The following is a 25889-nucleotide window of genomic DNA, read 5'->3' on the forward strand; positions in this document are numbered from 1 at the left end:
AGGCAGATGGAGCTGCAGGCAGTCAACATGTGGATGCGGTGCTGGTGTGAGGAAGAAGGATTCCACTTCGTGCGCATCTGGATGACATTCTGGGGGAAGAGCAAGCTATTCAGGAAGAATGGACTCCACCTCAGCAGAGATGGAACGAGGCTACTTGCAAGCAACATCGAGAGAAGTTGAGAAGTTTTTCTACTAGGAAGATTGGGGAAGTCGACCAAGAGAGAGAGTCGACGGTTCAGGAATCGGTATATCTGGAGGATACCGTGCAGGAAGATAGAGGGGAAGACTCGCCAGATCACAGGCAAGACAAATCGAAAGGGACACAAGAGGGAAGGTAAATGCAAGAAAGGAACAGGCCATAAACTCAAGTGTATGTGCACGAATGCAAATAGCCTAAGGAATAAGATGGGTGACTTAGAAGCTATGGCACAAAAAGATAACGTGAACATCATTGGCATCACGGAAACATGGTGGACTGAGGAAAACGTCTGGGATACTGTGCTACCATGATACAAACTATACCGCAGAGACAAAGTGGCTCAAAAAGGTGGGGGCATTGCCATATACGTCAAAGAGGGAATTGAATCTACTGGAGAGAACACGCCACAACAGACGGATAAGTTAGAGTTTCAAAATTCCGTGAACATATGGATTGGAAACGAAGATCGGCATCTACTACCGACCCACAGGGCAATCCGAAGAAATTGATAGAGAAATGATGGACAAGATTAAACGCAACTGCAAGGGAGGCAACGCAGTTATCATGGGTGACTTCAACTATCCAGGGATAGACTGGAACCTAGGGACCTCCGGCTGCGCTAGGGAGACCAAGTTCCTGGATGCTGTAGGTGATTGCTTCCTGGAACAACTTGTCAAGGAAAATACAAGAGGAAATGCAATTCTGGACTTAATTCTAAATGTACTGCGAGGACCGGCACAAGGTGTAGAAGTAAAAGGGATGCTGGGAAACAGCGATCACAACATGATCCGCTTCGACCTGGACGCTGGGGCGAAACATCAGTCCAAAACGACGGCCACGACACTGAACTTCTGAAAAAGAAATTACGAAGGGATGATACTCATGGTGGGGAAGAAGTTAAGAAGAGGATAAGCACTGTAAAACGCTAGAGCAAGCTTGGTCCCTTTTTAAGGACACAGTCACCGAGGTGCAAAATCTATATATACCGTGTATCAACAAGGGATCCAAGAGGAAAAAGGACAAGGAACCATTGTGGCTCACTGTAGAGGTGAAGGAAGCGATCAGAAACAAGAAAACTTTGTTTAAGGAACAGAAAAGGTCAAGAACGGATGAAAACTGGAATAAGCACAAACAATATCAACAGAGGCAGTAAAAGGGGCCAAAAGAGACTACAAGAAAAAAATAACCAAGGAGGTGAAAAACTTCAAGCCATTCTTTCAATATATTAAGGGGAAACAACCTGCGAAGGAAGCGGTGGGACCGTTGGATGACCATGGAATAAAGGGAGAGCATAGGAAACAGAGAGTAGGGGTAAATGGACAATACTCGGACTGGAAGAGTGTCACCAGTGGGGTACTGCAGGGCTCGGTGCATGGACCCGAGCTCTTCAACATCTTTTTTTTTTTTTATTAATTTTGAAAAATATCACAAGTAATACACTTGTTACAGAAATACAGAAAATGAAAAAACATCAAAAGGAAATAAAATTATAAATGTGGTGTTTCCGTTATTATCCTTCTTAGACCACTATAAAGGAGAGGGAGATCTATAATTCCATGGAGAGAAAAATAAACAAACAATCTATTATTAGGAAAGCTGACTATGCTAAATAGCCCCAATTATTACTTCCAGCAGTTCTAATACATTATTTATCTCTAGAGATCTTTTTAAGGTCCAGAAAGGCTCTCAATTGTGATGGTAAAAAGAAAATGTACTTAATTCCCAGGTAACGAATCAAACATTTACAAGGATATGCCAACAAAAAAGAAGCTCCCAAACTTTTTGTCTCATCACGCATAGCCAGGAATTCTTTTCTACGATCCTGTGTTATCTTGGATACATCAGGATAAATCCAAAGTCTTTGTCCTGAGAAGTCTTGATGTAAATTCCGGAAGTAAAGTTTCATTATAAGGTTTAAATCTTGTTCAAACACGAAGGAGACTAATAGTGTCTCCCTTTCTTTAATGTCAGCAAAAGATTCTTCCAACATTGCCATCAAATTTTCTTCCACCACCAAATTCCCTCTCTCAGCAGGTTTAGTCGCAACACTAGGAATATAGTATATTTTGTTTATAGGAGGAATAGCTTGTTGAGGGATTTTAAGAATTTCAATTAGGTATTTTTAAAGTAGTCAAGGGGACTTAAAGCCGGTGATTTTGGAAAATTTAATATCCGTAGATTTAGCCTCCTATTAAAATTCTCAAATTGCTCCAATTTTGAATGAACATAAGTCTTATCTTTAACCAACGTTGAAGTTATTTCCTTTAAATCTTTAACTTCAGTTTTAACACAGGCAATTTGTTCAGTAGATTCATGTTTGTTCTGTTCAAAGATTTTAGTCAAGTTATCAACTTTTCCTGAGAGATTAAGTACCTTTGTTGAAGATTCAGTCAGCTTACTATGGAGACTCTGCAAGGCCTGCCAAATGATCTCCAGTGTCACCACCGGGGGAGTCTGGAACAGCAGCAAGCTTGCTGGGACTCCCAAAGTCGATAGCTCGGCTGTCTTTCCCACGGGTGCTCCTTCCTCCAAACAAAGGTCCTGGCCTGCGACTTCCGCCCCCAGAACCCCTGTCGGGGCAACCCGTGCCGACATCGGACACGGCGGTGCGCTGGATACCGGAGGGGACAGCGATACTTCTTGCCCTAAGAAGCTGGACGCTCCATCGTCCAAACTTCCAACATCTTTATAAACGACCTGGACGTTGGTACGATAAATGATGTGATTAAATTTGCAGATGATATGAAGTTATTCAGAGTAGTGAAGGCACATGGGTATTGGGGAGATCTGCAACGTGCCATAATCAAGCTCGAGAAATGAGCATCGACATGGCAAATGAGGTTCAACGTGGATAAGTGTAAAGTGATGCAGGTCGGTAACAAAAATCTCATGCACGAATACAGGATGTCCAGTGCGGTACTTGGAGAGACCTCCCAGGAAAGAGACTTGGGAGTTCTGATCGACAAGTCAATGAAGCCATCTGCGCAATGCGCTGTGGCGGCATAAAGAGCGAACAGAATGCTAGGAATGATAAAGAAGGGGATCACGAATGGGTCAGAGAAGGTTATCATGCTGCTGTACCGGGCCATGGTGCGCCCTCACCTGGAGCACTGCGTCCAGCACTGGTCACCGTACATGAAGAAGGACACGGTTCTACTTGAAAGGGTCCAGAGAAGAGCGGTTAAGGGGCTGGAGGAGTTGCTGTACAGTGAGAGATTGGAAAAACTGGGCCTGTTTTCCGTTGAAATGATCGAAATACTCAAAATACTGAAGGGAATAGACTTAGTAGATAAAGACAGATTGTTCACCCTCTCCAAGGTAGGGAGAACGAGAGGGCACTCTCTAAAGATGAAAGTGGATAGATTCCGTACAAATATAAGGAAGTTCTTCCCTCAGAGAGTGGTAGAAAACTGGAACGCTCTTCCGGAGTCTGTTATAGGGGAAAACACCCTCCAGGGATTCAAGACAAAGTTGGACAAGTTCCTGCTAAACTGGAACGTATGCAGATGAGGCTGGACTCATTTAGAGTACTGATCTTTGACCTGGGGGCCGCCGCGTGAGCGGACTGCTGGGCACGATGGACCACTGACCTGTCCCAGCAGCGGCAATTCTTATGTTCAGTGTATTAGTTTCTATGCTGCAGAAGCATGGATTGTTTCCCCATGGAAATGCATTGGGTCATTTTTTGCAGACCATATATCTCTGTAACCTTTGGATCAATCTGGCTCAAAATCCCTTTCATTGCTGTTCCCCTGTTCCCGATTTGGTCCTGTTCCATTAAATTTTCAGTATGTGATATTTCCTCACGAGATACAGAGATACTAAATATCTCTTTGCAACATCCGTTAAATTGAAAAGAATCCAAATATTTCAAAATGTTTTCACTGCCGATAAGGATGTTCTATTTCTATTTTTTTCAAAGTATATTTTGGAATTTTTTGATACCTCTGTCAAAGATGCTTTGTGCATCTAGATTAGGGATCTCAAAGTCCCTCCTTGAGGGCCGCAATCCAGTCGGGTTTTCAGGATTTCCCCCATGAATATGCATTGAAAACAGTGTATGCACAAAGATCTCATGCATATTCATGGGGGAAATCCTGAAAACCCGACTGGATTGCGGCCCTCAAGGAGAGACTTTGAGACCCCTAATCTAGACAATTTACTTCCACTGTCACAGAAAATAAAACAATTCAAGCATAGATGGGTTAAAGTAGGCTTAGATAGATTGTGACCTGTGACATAGGAGCAGTAATTAGAAGGGTAGATGCCTTTACAGAATTTTTCTATTGTAGTGTAACATGTGTTGAAGCCAGAGATAAAGAGACTAACTCAGTACAAAAGATATCCTCAAAGCACTGGCAAAACAGCTAAAAATAGAACACAGCCTATGGGTCCCAACCAAATTAAATGGCATCCAGGATCCTCAGCAAACAGGAATACAAGCCAAATACTGAGTTTGATTGGAGAAGGGAATAAAGATTCTTTAATCTATGTTGTAATCCACCTGGGAACAAATGACCTGACCACAAACTGCATACTTTTAGGACAGAGAGATTTTCCAGAAGCTGTTGGGCGGCTTTGGTATAGCCTGCAGCTTTTTCTGAAGCATTATCTTTCCATTTAAAGGGAGAGGAATCTATATCATCCAGAGAACTTTAACAAGCAGCTTGATGTCAAGAAAAGATAAATAGGAGAATGGGGCAATGTATGGAAAAAGAAAAGGCTATACTGTAACGATTGGTGGCATTGTTTTGTTGCTGAAAAGAGGAACCTTGGCAAAAAATTCAAATAATATATTTCTAGACATAAACTAGGGATTGGGGTGGCACATGGAAGCAGGAGAGTTCAGGATGTCACTTCCAGGAAAAGCATAACAACTGCAGAAAATAATAAAACAAACTATGCTAGAAGCTCACTTAGCAGCAACAAAGTAGAAGGGGCAACTAGGCAAAAAGCTATTCAGATGAGAGAACCACTAAAATAGAGCTAGAAAACAATAAGCACAAATGCTTGCAGTCTCAGCATCAAAGTTCAGGTACTACAAGCCCTAATGTTAGATGCAGATTTAGATATTGTTGCTATTATAGAGGCATGAATGGGACACAACTATACAGGGTTTTAATCTTTGTATGGGTGACTGCCAAAATTGAGTTTTAAAACATACTGTATATTTGGGAGTTGCTGCTAGCTCCTTAAATACATCATATGAACCCCCAACAATATTTTTCCCATTTTACACCATCCTATAGATGCCAAAGAAGAAATAATTTCATAGGTTTACAGGACATTTGACGTTTTTCTTCACTTCTAGAAATAACGGGCTACTATATGGAGAAATCCCCTGTCTGTGAAATTTCAGCATAACTGAAAAATCTTAGACTTCCCAGGAACTATTCGAGTAATGCTGGGACAGAGCATGGTTATTTCACTTAACTCAATGAATAGATACTTATATTCAGTAAAAAGGCTTTCCTAAATTAAACTTTGGCAGTCCATAGCGCTGGTGGCGGTCAGCTGTTTCTAGGTTTACTCAGCAGTATGGATTGTTGTGCTGAACATACAAACTATATATTAAGCATCATTTACCACAGAGTTAACATATTGACCCTAGTCTGCAAAAGAGAATCTGTATGGTGTAAATCAATGTGATGCTGCCACAGTTTCTACATTTACTTCCATGGAAGGATATGATAAATAGCATAAAGAGCTTGTTAACAGAGGGCAACTATAGAATCTGGACTTGTTGATATAAATTTCTTAGAATATAAAAGATAACTTCATGTACTTCACAAAGTACAGTTTAGCAAAACATGTAAACATACTGGGATATAATCTTTTTAGGAAAGACAGAGATGGTCAAAAAGTTGGAGGAGTAGCTCTCTATGTAAAGATCGATATCCAAGCGAACGAAATGCAAGGGACCTGGGGAGAGGAAGAAGCAATATGGATCGCTCTGAAAAGAGAAGATGGAACTATCTACGTGGGTGTAGTCTACAGACCTCTTGACTCAATTGCAGCAAATTGATAAGGATCTAATTGTGGATATCCAAGAGTTTGGAAGGAAAGAGGAGATTCTGCTGTTGGGAGATTTTAACCTGCCAGATTCGGACTGGAATATTTCGTCTGCGGAATCGGAAAGAAGTAGGGAGATTATGGAAGCCTTTCAAAAGACTCTGCTCAGACAAATGGTGACAGAACCCACAAGGGAAAAAGCGATATTGGATCTAGTCCTCACAAATGGAGAGTATCTCTAATGTTCGAGTGGGTGCTCACCTGGGAAGTAGCGATCATCAATCGGTTTGGTTTGATATAACGGCTAAAGTGGAGAGCGGCCGCATGATACTTAAAGTCCTAGATTAGAGAATGACACTGGAAAAAATCTGTCCCCGTCACTGCACCGGCCCCGGCCCATCGTCCCCTTCACCACCCCGTCACCGTCACTGCCATTCCCTTCACCGCCCCATCACCGCCATCCCCTTCACCACCCCATCACTGTCCCCGCAGCATCCATACAAGCCTCAGTACTGCAATATTTAGCTTATTCCTTCCTTATAAATCAAAGTTCTGGCTGTTGAACTGAAGAAAGAGATGTTCAGCTGGCAGGGCTTTGTTTATAAATTTTTATCAACACAACTAATATACTACTTTATCCTGAAGCAAAAAAGAAAAAGAAATATAATTTTTTTCTACCTTTGTTGTCTGTTTTCTGCTTTTCTCATCTTCTCATTCAATTCCTTCCATCTACTGTCTCTCTTCTCTCTGCGTCTTCCATTTGCTCTGTTACTGTGCCTCTCCCTTTCTCCCCCCCTCCAAATTGGTCTGGCACCCATCTCTCTGTTCCCCATTTCCCTTCAGCATCTTCTCCCCACTCTCTGTTCCCCATTTCCCTTCAGCATCTTCTCCCCACTCTCTGTTCCCCATTTCCCTTCAGCATCTTCTCCCCACTCTCTGTTCCCGTTTCCCTTTAGCATCTTCTCCCCACTCTCTGTTCCCCGTTTCCCTTCAGCATCTTCTCCCAATCTCTCTTCCCTGTTTCCCTTCAGCGTCTTTTCCCCACTCTCTGTTCCCCATTTCCCTTCAGCATCTTCTCCCCACTCTCTGTTCCCCATTTCCCTTCAGCATCTTCTCCCCACTCTCTGTTCCCCATTTCCTTAGAGCATCTTCTCCCCACTCTCTCTTCCCCATTTCCCTTCAGCATCTTCTCCCCACTCTCTGTTCCCCATTTCCCTTCAGCATCTTCCCCCACTCTGTCTTCCCCATGCCCTTTCAGCGTCCTTCTCCCCACTCCGTCTTCCCCATGTCATTTTAGCATCCTTCTCCCCACTTTGTTTTACCCATTTCCCTTCAGCATCTGTTCCTCTCCACTCCACCTTTCCTCCCTTTCTCCCTCCCTGCCCCTTATCTTCGTGGCGCTTTCACTCCCCCCTTGCAGCGAGAACACCTCTTAGCCACTTCTGCCATGCACCCGGTTGTGTCAGAGTTGACCTTTACGGCCGCCACACACAGCTTCAATACTCTGGCTGCTGTAAGAAGGCAGTTTAGACATTGCAGCCACGAAGTTAAGGGGCAGGGAGCTGTTTAAACTCGGCGGCGGCAGTAAGGAGGGCGGCATTAAGGAGGAAGGGAGTGCAATAGGTGACCTCCCTTAAAAGTGCGGACAAGGCCATTCACCGCTCCACGGGGCGGTGAATGGCCTTGTTCCCGTAGCCATGGTGAACACAGGTTTTTCCTCACCGTTTTGGCATGTTACCCATGGCTACCCGCCATGGGTAACATTGTATTCTATCAAGAAACCCATCTTAACCAAAAAGATCTCTCCTAAATGGGCTTACCCACCTCTCTACTCACCTGCTGTGGGGAAGAAAAATGGTGTCATCACTTTAATTAGATATCGCTCCGATATCAAGATTATATCACACATCACTGATGATAGAGGGCGTTGGATTAAGGTTGAATTGACCAGAGGTTTATTTCCACTTCATGTCATCAATATTTATGCTCCTAATGTGGATGATCCTGCATTCTTTCATATGCTATTAGAGCTGATTGCTAACTCTGGCACTACACCAGGGGGTGACTTCAGTCAAATTTTGGATAAAGATCTAGATAGGAAGTTCCGGTCAGTATACAGATCCACTAAAACCTGACAAAGTATACAAGATTTAATGAGCCAAATAAAGATGTTAGATATCTGGAGAATACTGCAACCTGGTGACAATTCTTATACTTTCTATTCTCCCCCTCACGTGTCATATTCACGAATTGACTACTTCCTGATCAGCTACTCTTTATCACAAAGAGTAGATGCAGCTCAAATTAATCCTATCTAGATATCAGATCATGCATCTATACTACTCACGTTGTCTGATTTGGATCCGGACCGACCTCCAGGGCTCTGGAGATTCAACTCTTCCTTGTTGTCAGATAATGATTTCATAGCAACCATCAAACAACATATAGTGAATTATTTTGTATCTAACAAAGCTTCAGATACTTCCTGGCAGAATACTTGGGATGCCTTTAAGGCCTACATAAGAGGTTGTATAATATCCTATGCAGCGACAAAACGTAAATCTGATCGTGTCAAACTACAACAACTGGAAACTAGTATTCAAGAGGCAGAAAAATTGCACCTAGACGACTTAAATAATCCGGAGAAGCACTCTACTCTTCAGAAACTGAGATTAGAATACAACCTGATGTTAAGCTCTGAGGCCTCTAAGGAAATCTTTAAGAAATCTGTCAGCTATTATACGAGCTTGAATAAATGTGGTCACCAACTTGCGTCATATCTGAAGTTACGGTCCGAGAAAACTACCATTCCAGCTATTAAAGATAAGTTCGGTGATACATTGACAAATACTAAAGATAATTGCAAACAATTTCAAAATTTTTATACGAACCTCTACTCATCTGACAAACCAGACCCTGACCTGATTGAGTCTTTTCTGAGTCATTTGTCATATCCGAATATTGCGGTAGATAAGATGGAGAACCTACATGAGTCAATTACGGCAAGGATCCGCTACAAGTGCATAATTACAGACCATTCTCTCTAATAAACGTTGATGCCAAGATATATGCTAAATTGTTGGCTACTAGACTGAACTCTGTGTTGCCTGAGATTATACATGCAGATCAGTGTGAATTTTTCGATTGGGTGACCAGAGAGCTGGATCGAGGACATATGCTAGATGTAATTTACTTAGATTTCAGCAAAGCCTTTGATACGGTTCCTCATAGGAGACTCTTGAACAAACTTGAAGGGCTGAAGTTGGGACCCAAAGTGGTGAACTGGGTTAGAAACTGGCTGTCAGACAGATGCCAGAGGGTGGTGGTTAATGGAAGTCACTCAGAAGGAGGAAAGGTGACTAGTGGAGTCCCTCAGGGTTTGGTGCTGGGGCCGATCCTGTTCTATATGTTTGTGAGTGACATTGCTGAAGGGTTAGAAGGAAAAGTTTGCCTTTTCACGAATGATACCAAGATTTGTAACAGAGTAGACACCGAAGAGGGAGTGGAAAATATGAAAAAGGATCTGCTAAAGTTAGAGGAATGGTCTAATGTCTGGCAACTAAAATTCAATACGAAGAAATGTAGAGTAATGCATTTGGGGATTAATAATTGGAAGGAACCATATATGCTGGGAGGTGAGAGGCTGATATGCACAGACAGAGAGAGGGACCTTGTGGTGATAGTGTCCGAAGATCTAAAGGCGAAAAAACATTGTGACAAGGCGGTGGCTGCTGCCGGAAGGATGCTGGGCTGTATAAAGAGAGGCGTAGGCAGTAAGGAAGAAGGTGTTGATGCCCCTGTACAGGTTGTTGGTGAGGCCCCACTTGGAGTATTGTGTTCAGTTTTGGAGACCGTGTCTGGCGAAGGACATAAGAAAACTTGAAATGGACCAGAGTAGGGTGACGAAAATGATAAGAGGTTTGCGCCAGAAGACGTATGAGGAGAGACTGGAAGCCCTGAATATGTATACCCTAGAGGAAAGGAGGGACAGGGGAGATATAATTCAGACGTTCAGGTACTTGAAGGGTATTAACGTAGAACAAAATCTTTTCCAGAGAAAGAAAAATGGTAAAACCAGAGGATATAATTTGAGGTTGAGGGGTGGTAGATTCAAGAGCAATGTTAGGAAATTCTACTTTACAGAGAGGGTGGTAGATGTTTGGAATGCGCTCCCGAGAGAGGTGGTGGAGAGGAAAAAGGTGACAAGAGTTCAAAGAAGCTTGGGATGAACACAGAAGATCTAGAATCAGAAAATAATAGTAAATATTGAACTAAGGCCAGTACTGGGCAGACTTGCATGGTATGTGTCTGTATATGGCCTTTTGGTTGAGGATGGGCTGGGGAGGGCTTCAATGGCTGGGAGGGTGTAGATGGGCTGGAGTGAGATTTGACAGAGACTTCGACAGTTGGAACCCAAGCACAGTACCATGTAGAGCTTTGTATTCATGCCCAGAAATAGCTAAGAAGAAAAAAATTAAATTTAAAAAATTTAAATTGATTCAGGTTGGGCAGACTGGATGGACCATTCGGGTCTTTAGCTGCCGTCATCTACTATGTTACTATGTAAAGATGTGTAGTATTCTGCAGAAGAATTTGAATATAGATGTGTCGATCTGAATGTATTGATGGGGGTTATAAATATAAGGAATTGATCAGTAGTTAATGAATCCCTGTTAGCACCAATATTGCTTTATCTAGAAAGTGACTGCCTCTGAACCCGAGGGTAACAGGTTCAAGGCTGGCTTGTGCATGAATGGAAACAAAAATAAAACCCAATAGTCTGAAAGACTTTGAGAAATCTGGAATGAACAGAATATTTTTTGAAGACCAAAAGAGTGCTGTACTTTTTTCTAGTGGCTCTCCTATACTTTTTTCTATAGTTATAGAACCACTAGCTCAATTGATTCATCATCATTCGAGTATACAGGGTATAAAATGTGGTAATGTGGAACAAAAAATATTACTATTTGCTGATGATATCCTTTTTACATTGGTTGATCCTGATACTTCCCTCCCAGTAGTTATGTAGTTATTAGATCTATTTGCTCAGGTTTCAGGATTTAAAATTAATGTTAACAAATCTGAGATATTAGAACTTCATTTAAGTGAGAGGGAAAAAATAGAGATAAAAGAAAAGTTCCCCTTCAAATGGGCCAAACATTATTTACGATACCTAGGGGTGAATATAACAAGAACGATATCTGAACTATATCTTGCCAACTACACAAATCTAGTTAATAACATCATACATGAGTTAAATAGATGAAAACATTTAAATATATCATGGTTGGGAAGAATACATTCTATCAAAATGATTGTTCTCCCTAAACTATTATATTTATTTTCCGCAATTCTTGTATCAATACCATCTTCCTTCTTTAAAGGATCGGAGAAAAAACTCGTTACCTATATTTGGAATTATAAACATCCAAGAATTCAACGTAATATGCTATATCAACCCAAAAAATTAGGTGGAATGGCGGTCCCGCATTTTCAATTGTACTACTAGGCAGCTCAGTTACAATATTTAATCAGTTGGAAATTTGAACCTCAAAAGAGTTGGGTAATTATGGAACAAAATCTAATAGAAGAAATCCCTCTCTGGGTAATTCCATGGCTGCCTAATGAAAATTTGGAAAAAACTGGCTTTTAATCCCAATCCTATTATACAACATATTTTGACCTTATGGACTAAAATATCAACTAAACTTATGAGCTCTCAAAATTTTTTTCATGAAACAGCTATAAGATAGGCGCCCTTTTTTCCCCCAGGGAAATTAGATAAGGCTTTTTATAAATGGGAAAAGCAAGGTTTAAGAACTTTAGGTCAACTTATAAAGGATGGCAGATTAATTAAAGTTGATAATTTGAAATTAGAATACGGTCTGGAGGACCGAGATCTATTTCACTATAGACAAATAATTGATTTTTATCAAAAAAGGGTATTACAAGAATTAATTCAACCATCTATGTATACTCTTGGAGAAGGCATTTCTATATGGAGCAAAAAGGGTGAATATTACACGATTGTACAATGCTATTATTCAAACAATTTTGCTGCCCTCCAAATATAAAACAGCATGGGAGGAGATAATCGGGAAAACCTTTGAACAAAATACTTGGAACAAACAATTAGGCTCTTTGATATGTGTATCTATTTCTAGCAATATGGTTGAGAATGGGTATAAAATGTTATATCAATGGTACGACACTCCGGTACATCTAAAAGCTATATTTGGAAGAAGTACAGATGAATGCTGGAGAATGTGTGGGGCCCAAGGCTCTTTTATACATATTTGGTGGAATTGTCCCAAGATACAGGTTTTTGGAATACAAGTAATGAGTTTTATATCGGAGGTATTGGGAATTAAGGTATATAAGACTAAAAAGATCTGTTTATTGAATATGGTTATATTGGAAATAATAGATCATAGGAAATGGATTTATGACATCAGCACGAATGGTATTAGCTGCACATTGTAAAAAAAAAAAAAAAAGACATACCATTAATTAAGACAGTACAATCTAAGCTAAAATTTGTTTACAACATGTCTAAATTAACTGCAGTGAAAAGAAATCAGATATCTACATTTCAAAAAATATGGTCTAAATACAAAACCTGGGAAGAATCCGCTATATTAGAATAAATTAAATGAGTATGAATTTAGATTATTTGTGTCACCTCCTAGACTCATGGTTGGGTGGGGGCTGGGACGAGAGGGGGTGTAAAAGTGTGTTATATTATCAAAGAATGTTTTGTGGAGCAATTGTATTATGTTTACTAGTAATAGGTAATAAAAAAAGAGTGCTGGTACTTGATACCACAGCTGAAAAAAAAAAGCCATGGATAGGTGTAAAAATGTTCATGTGCACATTCTATTCTTTTTTACACATTTTATAAAATATTTGTATACATTACAACTCTAACCCCCTCTGCCACCAGTACAATCACAATAGGCCCAATCTGGCCATTAACCTACTATATTTATTTGTGTATATAGTGTGCAGTTTTATAAGAGCCCTTTTCTGTGTGTGAAATAGACTTTTAATGTGGAAAATACTTCAGTTATCCACCTCTGTGTAAAGTCTTGTATATTTAATTTGTCTGATTCTCTCTCTAATATTTTGATTTTCAGGTTCTTGCTAGTTATATAAATCCAGCTGGCTGCTCAGCAAATGGGGAGTTCCTATCTTGTGAAAGTAGAGGACAGAATAGCAATGCCCTCCCATCTGTCTTGCAGGAGCTGCTCAGCCAGTCTTGTCTGATTCCTGCAATGTCATCGTACCTCCGCAATGATTCAGGTAATGTGGCACACTTCTATATTTTTAATTAGATTGCTGGTTATTTTCTGAAATATCACTGGAATAAAAATGGCTACAATTTTAAATAAAAGCATTGCTGGATGAAAGAACTCTGTAATGGTGTACCAATGTGCCATCTTGTGTTTGCAAAATGAAACAATTGTAAAATCAGATCTATGGGTTCTAGTTTCTCTTTGCCTTTATTAGGATTGATTGATTTAATTTGTTTTCTATCCCATTGTCCCCAAAGAGCTCAGAACGGCTTACAGGTTAAACATTATATCGTTAAATAAGTAAAATAATCTAAAACAAGTAAAATATTATATAGTTAACAGGTCACAATTTGACATAATTGCAGTACAAGTTTACAATACAATGTTGAATCCTAACTTGATACAAACTAGGGGTCTAATACCAACAAATATAGAGTTTACAGGTTATAATTTGCCAGTTATCCTTAACAGTGCATGTTTTCTCAATACAAGTTTTTATCCTAAAGTGACACATTGGAATCTAGTGCCAATATACATTCTCTGTAATCGATTGGTCATGGGTAGGTAATGGCTGTTACTCCTCCTTTTTCATGTGTCATTTACTGTGTTATTATGTAGAATGGACTTGGATGACAGTTCTGTTTTTTTAATAAATCATCCCATATCCTGCTTAAACAAGAGCATACTTGTCCTTTTTTCTATCTAGCAGTACAAGGAAAAATTTAGTTGGCACATACATGCCACATAAGTAGATCTGGGATATTGAAAGCTGTGGTTTTCCCCAGTCTAACTGGCTAATAACAGTTTTATCTATGGGCATATGCAACAAGGAGGGAATGGCTCTGCTCTTTGGGTTTTGCTAGATAATTTCTACCATGACACATTCTGATTCATCATGACCCAAGACAAGATGATGGGTTTAAACATGTGCTCTAATCTAGCATAACATATTCTTCTAATCTTATGCAAAAGCCCTCAAACAAATTTCTGCTGAACACATGTTTACACTTCAATATTTTTGCAGAATAGTTAGTTAACTTGTTCCAGTGCTGCTGTGTTTTAGTCTGTGGTTCCTTGCTCTCTGTATAAATGTTCATCTTTCATATTTAATGCAAATATCTGATTATGCAGTTTTGGTGTGAAAACTCCAACTACTACCTCTATATAATGAATTCTCCAATTGCAGTGAGAGCACACAGAGATGAAGTCAGACCACATTAACAGTGGGCCTGCTCCTTCATGTTTTCATGCAAGGTGCAGGGGCATCGAGTACAGCCTGGGCAGAATACCAAATTTTTTCATAAATACTGTCTCATTTCCTCAGATGAGGTGACCTAATGGCTAAAGGATACCTGCTTCATTGTTCACAGTCTGAAGGAAGCACAGATGTATGTGCTAAGTTCTCAAACTGCCACATTGTCTGAAGTAACTGGCAAAGGATAGAGACAGAGAAAGGCTAGAAGGGGATCATAACCATACCATATAGTTTCTTATATCCCATAGATTTTGACTAGGATTCATTGCGGTTTACAATAGGGTTAGAGAACAATCTGTTGAGGTTACAGTACAGTGTTCTCCCCAGAAATTTTTTCCAGCCGGGTGGCATGAAAAAGTAGCTGGGTAAGGTGGGTGAGACGGGGAAATTTGGTGGTGGGGAAAAGGGCTCCTTTTACAAAGATGCGTTAGCGCCTTAATGCGCGGAATAGCGTGCGCTAAATTGCCGTGCATGTAGCCGCTACCGCCTCCTCTTAAACAGGCGGTAGTTTTTCAGATAGCATACGCTAATCCGGTGTGTGCACTAAAAACACTAGCGTACCTTTGTAAAAGGAGTCCTAAATGTGTACTATTTTTATTAATTATTATTTTCCAATGATCACTAGGACTTCCTTTTTTTAAGGTTTGACACTTGTGCCAGAATATTTTTACTAAATTTAAGAAGTATCCAATTCTAGAAGTGAATAATTAGATATTCGCCCTCTTTCAAATGGTATAGAGCAGTGGTTCCCAAATCTGTCCTGGGGGACCCCCAGCCAGTCAGGTTTTCAAGATATCCCTAATGAATATGCATGAGAGAGATTTGCATACCTGTCACTTCCATTATATGCAAATCTCTCTCATGCATATTCATTAGGGATATCTTGAAAACCTGACTGGCTGGGGGTCCCCCAGGACAGGTTTGGGAACCACTGGTATAGAGGTTTAAAAAAGGGAAATGCGTTAATGAAATCATTAGGTTCAATCTAGCCATTTATTTCTGCATGAATTTAAACTAAAAAAAAAAAAGATAAATATAGCTCATCCAGTCATACAAGAAACGTCTCTACAGCACCTCTAATAATATTTTGATCACTAGGTTCCTTCCTGAGGTCTCACTGAGGATATGAAATAGATGCAATCCCCACTTCCAAACCTCTTCCACATAATTTATGGAGAGGTGTTACTAAGCCTTGAAGGAGACCTGTGTGATCGCACTACAGCAAAATAAAAAAGTAGCAGATAAAAATCAAAGTGAGAGTTAGGCAAAACAGTTTAGGTAGAAATGTATTAAAAATATTTTATTTTTATTTGCTTATAATGTAATTTGAAAGCTGTTTGATATTAATACAGCTTTAATTTAATTCATTATAGTGTGTGTATGTGTGGGGGGGGGGGACAACACCTACATCAACAGTAAAGTTAGCATAGGGTCATTAAATCCAGTGGCTTACCTAGTATATATGACAGTCAGTGCTGATCATTTTTAATAACCCCCTCTTCTATATAAAAAAAGTTATTTTTAGTAATAATCCATGAGTTACACAACAAGGGTGCACCTAGGAAAAGGCAGCATCTTAAACACTGCAGTGAGCACTAGAATACCAACACATGCATTGTAAAACTAAACAAGCCAGATCCTGCACAGTCAATTGATCCTGTACAGTCATTGCTAACAGAAAGCCATGTCCTTTTCATACACACAGAACAGAGATACACCCTCGCCCAATATGGGATAATCACAAACTAAAAATAGAAATATGTAGACAAAAGTTAAACTGAAACGCCAAGAAACCAGACTCTGCATACAATGTAACACCACAGAAACAGTGACACGTACCCTAATACAGTGCAAAATATAAAAACAGTAGATGTAAATTTGAAAAAACTGCTACATAACAATCACCACTTCACAAATTAACAAATATAAATAAAACAGGGAAGAGAGAAATAAGAAAATACTATTTTATTGGACTAATCCATTTTTCAATTAGTAGTAATTAGCTTTCAGAGGCCAAATCTTTCTTCAAGATAGTACAGTATACTGCTGTTATGGTATCCTGAGGAAAAGGGTTTAGTCCCCAAAAAACTGCCTTATTTCCATTTCCTGTTGATAAACTTTAATCAATACAGTTACAATACTACTTGATTCTACGTAAAGCAACAGAATTTTTTTTCCATCGTTTGTCGTTTCTGCTTTAATCATCTTCTCTTCACTCTCTTCTTTCTATTCAGCGTTTGTCCTCGCTCCCTTCCATGCAACATCTGTCCTCTCTCTTTGCCCCTTCCACCCAGCCTCTGCCCTCTCTCTCTCCCCCTTGCATCCACTGTCTACCCTCTCTGCCCTTTCCATCCAGTGTCCGCTCTCTCTCTGTTCCATATGGCATCTTCCCTCTTTCTATGTCCCTTCAATAAACTGTATATCCTTTGCCCTTTCTCTCCTTTGTACTCTGTGCCTTTGTACCCCTGTGCCCTTTCTCTCCATTTCAGCTTCACCCCCTCTCCATCTTTTTTGTCTCCACCACTTCCCCTATGCTCTGGCACCTCTATCCCCTTCTCTCCCCCCATGCCTTGGCATCTCTCTCCTCTCCTTCCATCTCCCCCTTCCACTCCATTATCTGGCATCTCTTTCCTTCCTTTCTCTCCTTCCTTCTTTTCACCTGGTCTGGCATCTGTCTCCTCCCCCTCCCCCCATATGCCCTGACATCTCTCCCAGCCTCCATGATCTGGTAGCTTCTTTCCTTTCCCTCCCTCCTATGGTTTTGACATCGCTTTCCTCTCCTCTCCCTTCCCTGGTCTTCCTTATCCCCTCTCTCTCCCCAATTGGGTGCAGCAGCAGCACTTCTCTTCCTCTCCCCCCTCTCCCCAATTGGGTGCTACATCAGCATTTCACTTCCCATCCCTCCCCTCATGCTCTGGAATCTCTCTCCTCTCCTATGTCTCCCTCTGCTTCCTTGCTCTGGCACCTTTCTTTCCTTTCCCTCTGGTCTGGCATTTGTCGCCTTAGTTTCACTTCCCTCCCCTCCCCCATGCCCTGGCATCTCTCACCTCTCCCCCACCCCCTCCATTATCTTGCATCTCCACTCCTTCCTTTCTCTCCCTTCTTCCTTCCTTTCCCTTGGTCTGGCATCTGTCTCCTTCTCCCTCACATAGTCTGGTATATCCTTTCCTTTCCCTCCCTCCTATGGTCTTGGCATCTCTTTCCTCTCCTCTCCTTTCCCTGGTCTTCCTCCCCCTCCCCATTGGGTGCAGCAGTATTTCTCTCCCACCTAATTGGGTGCAGCAGTAACAGCATTTCTCTCCCCCATCACTTCTCCCCCCCCCCCCCCCCCGCCTCGGTCGGCAGATTCGCTACAGGCTAAGGCAGGAGATAGGTCAGCGACGGAGGTAAGCTTACAACTTGGAGCTCTTCCTTACTTTGGGCCTTCCTCGCTGCCGGGTCCTGCCTTCACGGAAACAGAAAGTAGGCAGGACCCAGCAGCAAGGAAGGCCCGAAGCAAGCAAGAACACCAAGTTGTAAGCTTTCCTCCCTGCCCTATCTCCCGCCTTAGCCTGTAGCAAATCTATTTCTCGGACCTACTTCATTTCTCTTAGGTACCTTCTCCCTCCATTAGCCAGCAGCAGTTACTGAAGCACGCAGCTGCGAACTTCCGCCTCTACTCTTTCTGATTGGTTTCGCTTTGTGCAGGAGATGAGGAGAACCAATGTCCATCTTGTGCGATAAGCTGCAGAACAAAAGTAAACACAACGTCGGGGTTCTTCCTGTTTGTGCACTGGGTCATAATGAGCCTGCAGCCCCTGCCTCCAACTGCGACTGTAAAAATCGACCAGCAGTAGGAAAACAGTTTAAAAAAAAGTAAAGCTGAAAACCCTTTTTCTGGCGCTTAAAAAAAAAAAAAAAAAGTCAGGCAGAGGCGAATTTGCAGCCAAGATGACACCGGACGCTCAACTAATCTAGCCGGGCGAGCCCCTGGCTGAAAGGCGCTAGGGAGAACACTGCAGTAGGATTTCTAGAATCATGAATTGATAGACTTCATGTGAATAGCGAAGAGAAGAGAGATTTTTTAACATTTTTCTGAAGTTTAAGTAAGCAGGGAGCTGACACAAATATAAAAGTAAACTATTCCATTCTTTGGGATCTTGAAATTTGAAGGTAAACTCAAATAATTTTTTTCTGTTGAACATGTTGGGGAGATGAGAAGGTCAGCTTGAGGCATTGTGGTGGTCTTGAGTTGAGAAAGGAGTGCATAACATTAATATCTGATACTAGCCCATTTGAGTTCTCTCCATATATTGCCTTGTGAACCATGCAAGCAATCATAAATTGAACTCATGTTTTCACTGGCAGCCAGTGTAATTCTCCCAGCAGTGAACTGGCCTTCTCAAATTGGCTTACTCGGAAAATTAATCTTGCCGCAGTGTTTTAAAGTAGTTGCAATCTCTTCTATGCCTTTTCAGTGATGCCATAGTACAGAGAATTAAAATAATCCAAGCATGGGAGGAGAACAGCCTGTACAATTATTCTAAAACCTGACTGGCTTAGGGTAGGCCAAATTGCTCTTAATTGTCTTAAACTGAAAAATAATTTTTTGATCAAGGAGTTGATCTGGTCTCCAAAAGTTAGATAGGAATCCAGAGTAACATCTAGCATTTTTTATGTTTCCTCAATCTTGAAGTTTCTCTTCTGTGGCCAACACCATGTCTTTGTATGGTAATGAATTATAGTCACCAAACCAAAGTACTTTAGTCTTGAGTTTATTAAGTTTGAGGAAGTTCTTCTGTGTCCATATAATCAGGTCCTCGATAATTCTCATGAGGTATTGTAGGATACCATTAAAGGATTAGAGTTACCAGATTTTACATATTTAAAGCCGAACCCATAGATCCGCCCCCAGCCCTGCTCTGTTATGCCCATGCCATGCCCCAGCCTCACCCCCCTCAGCCTGCTCATCTCATGATGTGATCTGCTTTTCAAAACCCAGACCGGGTTTTGAAAAGCCATCCGGGTAAATCCGGACTATGGTAACCCTATGGTAATCCTGTGTCTAGACACAGGCGAAAGATATCATCTGTACAGGAGAAAATATGGACTTGAGAGGAGGAAAACATTTTACCCAAGGCTCTTAAATACACATTACAACAATAAAAGGGGGCAGTGGATAACCCTGTGGCATGCCACAAGATACCATCCAATTTTGGGACTTCTTATTTCTCTTTATTACTTCATATGTTCTATTTCCAAAGAATTCCATGAACCGTTTTAATACCACTCCATGTAGGCCTAATACACTTAGTTTTAGTAGTAATAAAGATTTGTCAACTGCATCAAATGCAGCCAAAATATCCAACTGCAATAAGACAGTAGTAGTATAATGGGTACACCTCATGTCAAAATGATTGACAGCTGTCAGAGATAAGGATCAACCAATCAGCGTTCACTTCCGGGTTAAGTCATTTTGTTTGACGGCTTGAGAACCTTTATTTCTGTTGCTAACAGCTGTTAGAACTTTTATTTCTGATGTTAACAGCTGTTAAAGATCTAAGACGCACGTCACTATGACAACACCAGGGGGCCAGGACATGTTCAGACAGGTTTAAACACACCTCCCCCTCTCCCCTTGACTTTATCAGGGGGCTGCAAGAAGGATGTAAAATATCTCCACATTTTGGATTTTAAAGTCCTGTTAAATTTTTCCACTACAGCTGCTTTAACATCATTATGGGTCACAAAATGGCTAACACCTTTTTGTTTTAATAAATTCTTCAGAGACTTATTTAAAAATTTTTTACCCTTGTCTGTTTTGAAGTTTTTTCAGGTGTACGTCCTAAATTAAATATTGTTTCAAAGGCTTTGGTAACTTCGTGACCGGTTTTTGTTTTTAAACTCACGACCAATGCATATTTTGACAAGATATCTATTACCGTTAAGATGTATTTGTAACCGTTGTTATAACGGGCAAAGGCTGACATGTCGACTAAGTCACTTTGCTACTGGCTGTCAACTTCTGACACCATTGTTTTATTTCTTTTAAAATGGTCTGTGTGGGGGGTCACGTGATGATGCTGAGCTAAGCGGCGGCTCTCTGCTCTAGCTCCGACCCTCTCGCGCTCTAATTTTCGCCATAATTGCCTTCTCCCGCCTCACCCCCATTCTCTGTTGGCCGCCCGGTGGATCGGAGTGTGCTGTGGTGCAGGTGACTGTGCGGGCTACTTTCTGGGGCGGCTTCTGAGCAAGTTATGCCTGTTAAGATCCCGCAGCCGGCTCGTACCCAGCGCATGCACGAGGTATTCAACATGGCGGCCGCTTTTCCTCCTCCGCCGAAAGTGCTGCTCCAGGACGATGCGGTCAAGGAACTGACCAAAAATATCTCAGCGGCCATAGACGAACAGCTGACCAAGCTCCAGGCCACTGTGGATGATATTAGGGACTGCCTGGAGCGTCATGGCCAATGACTTCAGACCGCAGAGACCCGTATTGCCGCTCAGGAAGATCGCTTGGCGGAGGTGGAGATGCAGATCCAAGCCCTGCAGGCGAGGTGTGCGACCCTCCACGAGGGCCTTGAGGATCAGGAGAACCGCGGCCGCCAAAATAACATCCGGCTGGTGGGCTTGGCGGAGACCCTGCGGGACGCTGAGCTGAGAGAGGTCGTGGAGAAGTGGCTTCCTGAGGCGGTGGGCTTATATCCAGTGGGGTTGCACACCTTGGTGGAGAGGGTGCATCGCCTGGGTCCCCGCCGGGAGAATGAAGGGCGGCCTCGGCCTGTCATCGCCAGGTATTTGAACTTTGCGGACAAGGCGCAGGTGATGGCCCCATATCGTAAAAAGGGCTCGATGGAGTATGGGGGCACCAAACTATTGCTCTTTAATGATTACTCGGCTGAGGTGGCTGCTCGACGCCGTGCCCTGGCGCCCTACTATTCTGAGCTCCGCAACAGAGGCCTTCGCTTTGTGGTGCAATATCCGGCCCGAGTGCGGGTCTTCAAGGCAGGAGAGCCGAAGGTCTGCGAAGATGTGGAGGCGCTCCGGGCCTACATACAAGCCCTGGCGCCTGTGCCTCCGGCACCCTGAGGCCTGCTGGACTTTTGTTGGATATCTCTGCGGCTTGCCCCTCTGTTTTGGGGCTTGGTTGCTGTTGAACCTATGATATACGATCCTGCGCTTGGGGAGCTCCGGGGGCTGGATATGGTTTCCCCCTTCACCTGATGGCCCTATTACTCATCATTTTCCAGCCTGGTTCCCCTGCGGTAGCCTGGGCGCGGACGTGGGCTTTGGAGCAGCCTGTCTGTTTCCTGGGATGGGGCTTCTGCCCTGTCTTCCTGCACGAATTCCTCAAGAGCGGCCTCTTGGTCTACCTGATGTCATCTTTTCGGGGGCTCCTGTGCCGGGTATACCCCTTCTGGCCCTCTTGGAGGCTATCGTAGACCCCTCTTGGAGGGGCGCCTGTTGGAGCTGATGCCCTGCTTGCGCAGCTTGGGCTATAGCTGTCGCTCTGGACATATGTTGACTTTGTTGTCCCTTGGATATGATTTTCTGCTATTTTTCACTTCTCTATTACCACAATTCCTTTTGGCCTTGGGGTCTTGGAGGGGTTTTTTTTGGCCTTTGGGGGTGGGGGGGAGGGGAGTTCTTTCTTCCTTGTTAGCGTGAGGGGGTGGGGGGCTTCTAAAACTGGTTTTTATTGTGGAGGGAGGGAGGGGTTGGATGAGGAGTCAGTTGAGGAGGGGGGGTGGGTGTTTGGGTCTGGAGGGGGCGGGGTTTGTGTGTATGTTGGTGTGCGGTTTGTTTGGGTGTGGATGTTTGTGGAGCGTGGTTGTGGGGGGAGGGGGGTGGGTTGGCTGCGGGGGGAGGGATCTCTGTCTCTATGGGGTGATTGGCGTCTTTGCGCTTGGTCTTGGGGGTTTGGCTGGGAGACCCACAAGGCCTGTGAGAGGCTTTGGTGTGCTTGGCAGAGGTGGGCTGGTATCTCCCACGGATATGGCTGATCTCATATGTGTCACGTTGAATGTGGCGGGCATTAATTCTCCTGTGAAGCGCACTAAGGTGCTATCTTTACAGAAAAAAGAGAAGGTCTCGGTGGCCTTCCTGCAGGAGACCCACCTTACGGTGAGTGAACATCAGAAGCTGCAGCGTGACTGGGTGGGTGAGGTGGTTGCATCCTCATATAATTCTAAGCAGAGGGGGGTCGCCATTCTCATTCACAAGGCAGTGGTGGTGGTTACCCACAAGATCATCCGGGACCCTCAGGGCCGCTATATTATATGGGCAGGGACGCTGTCTGACAAACCTGTGGTGTTATGTAATGTCTACGCTCCCAATGTTTATTCTCACTCTTTTTTTTCTTCTCTCTTAGCTCATCTGATAGCACTGCCGAACTATGAGCTTTTGGTGGGAGGGGATTTCAATGTCACTAGCGACCCTTCCATTGATTGTAAGCCCCCGAGACCAGTGGCGACGGATAATGAGCGTCGGGGGGTGAATTTCCTGCTGGGGGAGTTGGACCTCCAGGATGTGTGGCGGGTTTACCACCCTGGAGAGGTTGATTTCACGTTCTTCTCCGGGGTGCACCATAGTCATTCTCGCCTGGACTATATTCTACTTCCCTCTAGCTCCATTGGTCGGGTGGTACGCACGCACATCCGGGACGTTCCTTTCAGCGATCATGCTGCTGTGTATATGTCTCTAAGGTGGGGAGGGGGGCCTGCTGTTGATCGTATTTGGTGTTTTAATCCCTCCCTCTATTTGGATAGTGACTTTCACACTTATCTTATAGAGGAATGGATTAAGTATCGGCAGACTAATGATGGGACTGAGGTTTCGGACACCGTGTTTTGGGAAGCGGCGAAGGCCTATCTGCGTGGGTGTATCATTGCCTATTCCACGGAATCCACCCAAGAGTTCTAAAAGAGCTAAGAAACGAAATAGCGGAAACATTCCGACAAATTTGTGACCTATCCTTGAAAACTGGGGAGATCCCAGAGGACTGGAAAATAGCTAACGTCACACCTATTTTTAAAAAGGGATCAAGGGGTGACCCCGGGAACTACAGGCCGGTTAGCTTGACTTCAGTTCCGGGCAAGATGATGGAAGCACTGATAAAGGACAGCATCTGTGAGCACATAGAAACAAACGGACAACTGAAAGCGAGCCAACATGGCTTCTGCAAGGGAAGGTCGTGCCAAACAAACTTACTGCACTTCTTTGAAGGAATAAGCAGCCAGATGGACAAAGGGGAACCCATAGATATAATTTACCTCGACTTCCAAAAAGCCTTTGACAAGGTACCCCATGAGCGACTACTTAGAAAGCTGCGTAACCACGGGGTGGAAGGGGACATGTACAGATGGATTAAACACTGGTTGGCAGGCAGAAAACAAAGGGTTGGGGTGAAGGGCCAATACTCAGGCTGGCGGAGAGTCACGAGCGGTGTTCCGCAGGGGTCAGTGCTCGGACCACTGCTGTTCAATGTATTTATAAACAACCTGGAAACGGGGATGAAGTGTGAAGTTATAAAATTTGCGGATGACACCAAACTCTGCACCAAGCTCTGCTGAGGAATGCGAAGATCTACAAAGGGACCTAAACAAACTGGAAGAGTGGGCAAATAAATGGCAAATGAGATTTAATATAGAGAAATGCAAGGTCATGCATATAGGGAAAAAGAACCCGATGTTCAGCTACAAAATGGGGGCATCGGTGCTAGGGGAAAGCAACCTTGAAAAGGACTTGGGTGTGCTAGTGGATACAACAATGAAATCAACGGCACAATGTGCAGCAGCCTCAAAGAAAGCAAATAGAATATTGGGTATTATTAAGAAGAGTATCACAACCAGGACGAAGGAAGTCATCATGCCGCTGTATCGGGCGATGGTGCGCCCGCACCTGGAGTACTGTATCCAGTATTGGTCGCCGTACCTCAAGAAGGACATGGCGATGCTTGAGAGGGTCCAGAGAAGAGCGACGAAAATGATAAAAGGTATGGAAAACCTTCCATACGAAGACAGGTTAGAAAGGCTGGGGCTCTTCTCCCTGGAAAAGCGGAGACTCAGAGGAGACATGATAGTGACTTTCAAGATCATGAAAGGCATCGAGAAGGTAGACAGGGACAGATTCTTCAGACTATTGGGGACCACAAGTACAAGGGGGCACTCGGAGAAGCTGAAAGGGGACAGGTTTAGAACCAATGCTAGGAAATTCTTTTTCACTCAGAGGGTGGTGGACACCTGGAACGCGCTGCCGGAGGTTGTGATAGGACAGAGTACACTACGGGGTTTTAAAGAAAAATTGGATAAATTCCTGAAAGATAGGGGGTTGAGGGATACAGATAGAGGTAGAGATGGGATATAGAGAGAGTATAGATAGAGACCAAGGGGGATTTAAGGGTTCAGACAAAGATCACCGTACAGGTCATGGGCCTGATGGGCCGCCGCGGGTGTGGACTGCTGGGCGCGATGGACCTCTGGTCTGACCCAGCAGAGGCAACTTCTTATGTTCTTAAGTGCAAAGCGCGGGACGCTGAGCTCACGTCGTTGTCGAAACAATTGCGGGAACATAAATTTTATCATATATGGCATCGATCCGAGGAGGCTCGTCAGTCGTACCTTCGTCTGCGTAAACAGATCGATGCCATACTCACTGCTATGGCTTTAACTCATATCGATGTCTACAAGTTTAAACTTTATAGGTGGGGTAATCGGGCGGGGAAACTCCTAGCCAATCTTGTTCGAACCTTCCACCGTGCTGCGCGGGTCGCTCGTATCAGAGACCCTTCTAATGTGTTGCACACTGCGGATGCTGCGATCCACTCTCAATTCGTGCGTTTTTATAGTGATTTGTATGGTCCGGGTGCATGTGACGCTGAGGTTCGGGATCTTTTTTTTCAGGACTTGACTTTTCCTCACCTTACTGATGCGCATCGCGATATGCTCAATGCCCCTATTACCTGCCAGGAGATTTCCGTGGCTATTGGTAATTTGAAACTTGCTAAGGCAGCGGGCCCGGATGGCATGGGGCCTGAGTTTTATAAGATCTTGCAACATCTTGTCGGTCCCGCCTTGGGGGCTATGTTCGCGGATATGCAGCTTACTGACAGACTTCTTCCGGAGCAGAACCATGCTCATGTAGTGGTGCTC

The 25889-nt window shown here is 43.2% G+C and overlaps 1 protein-coding gene across 4 annotated transcripts in view; it reads left to right on the plus strand.

The window, feature by feature from the left end:
• Positions 1 to 25889, plus strand: part of BIRC6 (baculoviral IAP repeat containing 6) — a 1530571-nt gene that overhangs the window by 1262796 nt on the left and 241886 nt on the right. For all 4 annotated transcript variants that reach the window (XM_033935681.1, XM_033935678.1, XM_033935679.1 and 1 more), the window contains one exon: positions 13348 to 13513. In XM_033935681.1, coding sequence (XP_033791572.1) covers positions 13348 to 13513 — 166 coding nt within the window. The remainder of the gene's footprint in view (positions 1 to 13347; positions 13514 to 25889) is intronic.

Source organism: Geotrypetes seraphini, chromosome 3 (genome assembly GCF_902459505.1).
Source record: "Geotrypetes seraphini chromosome 3, aGeoSer1.1, whole genome shotgun sequence".
NCBI lineage: Eukaryota > Metazoa > Chordata > Amphibia > Gymnophiona > Dermophiidae > Geotrypetes > Geotrypetes seraphini.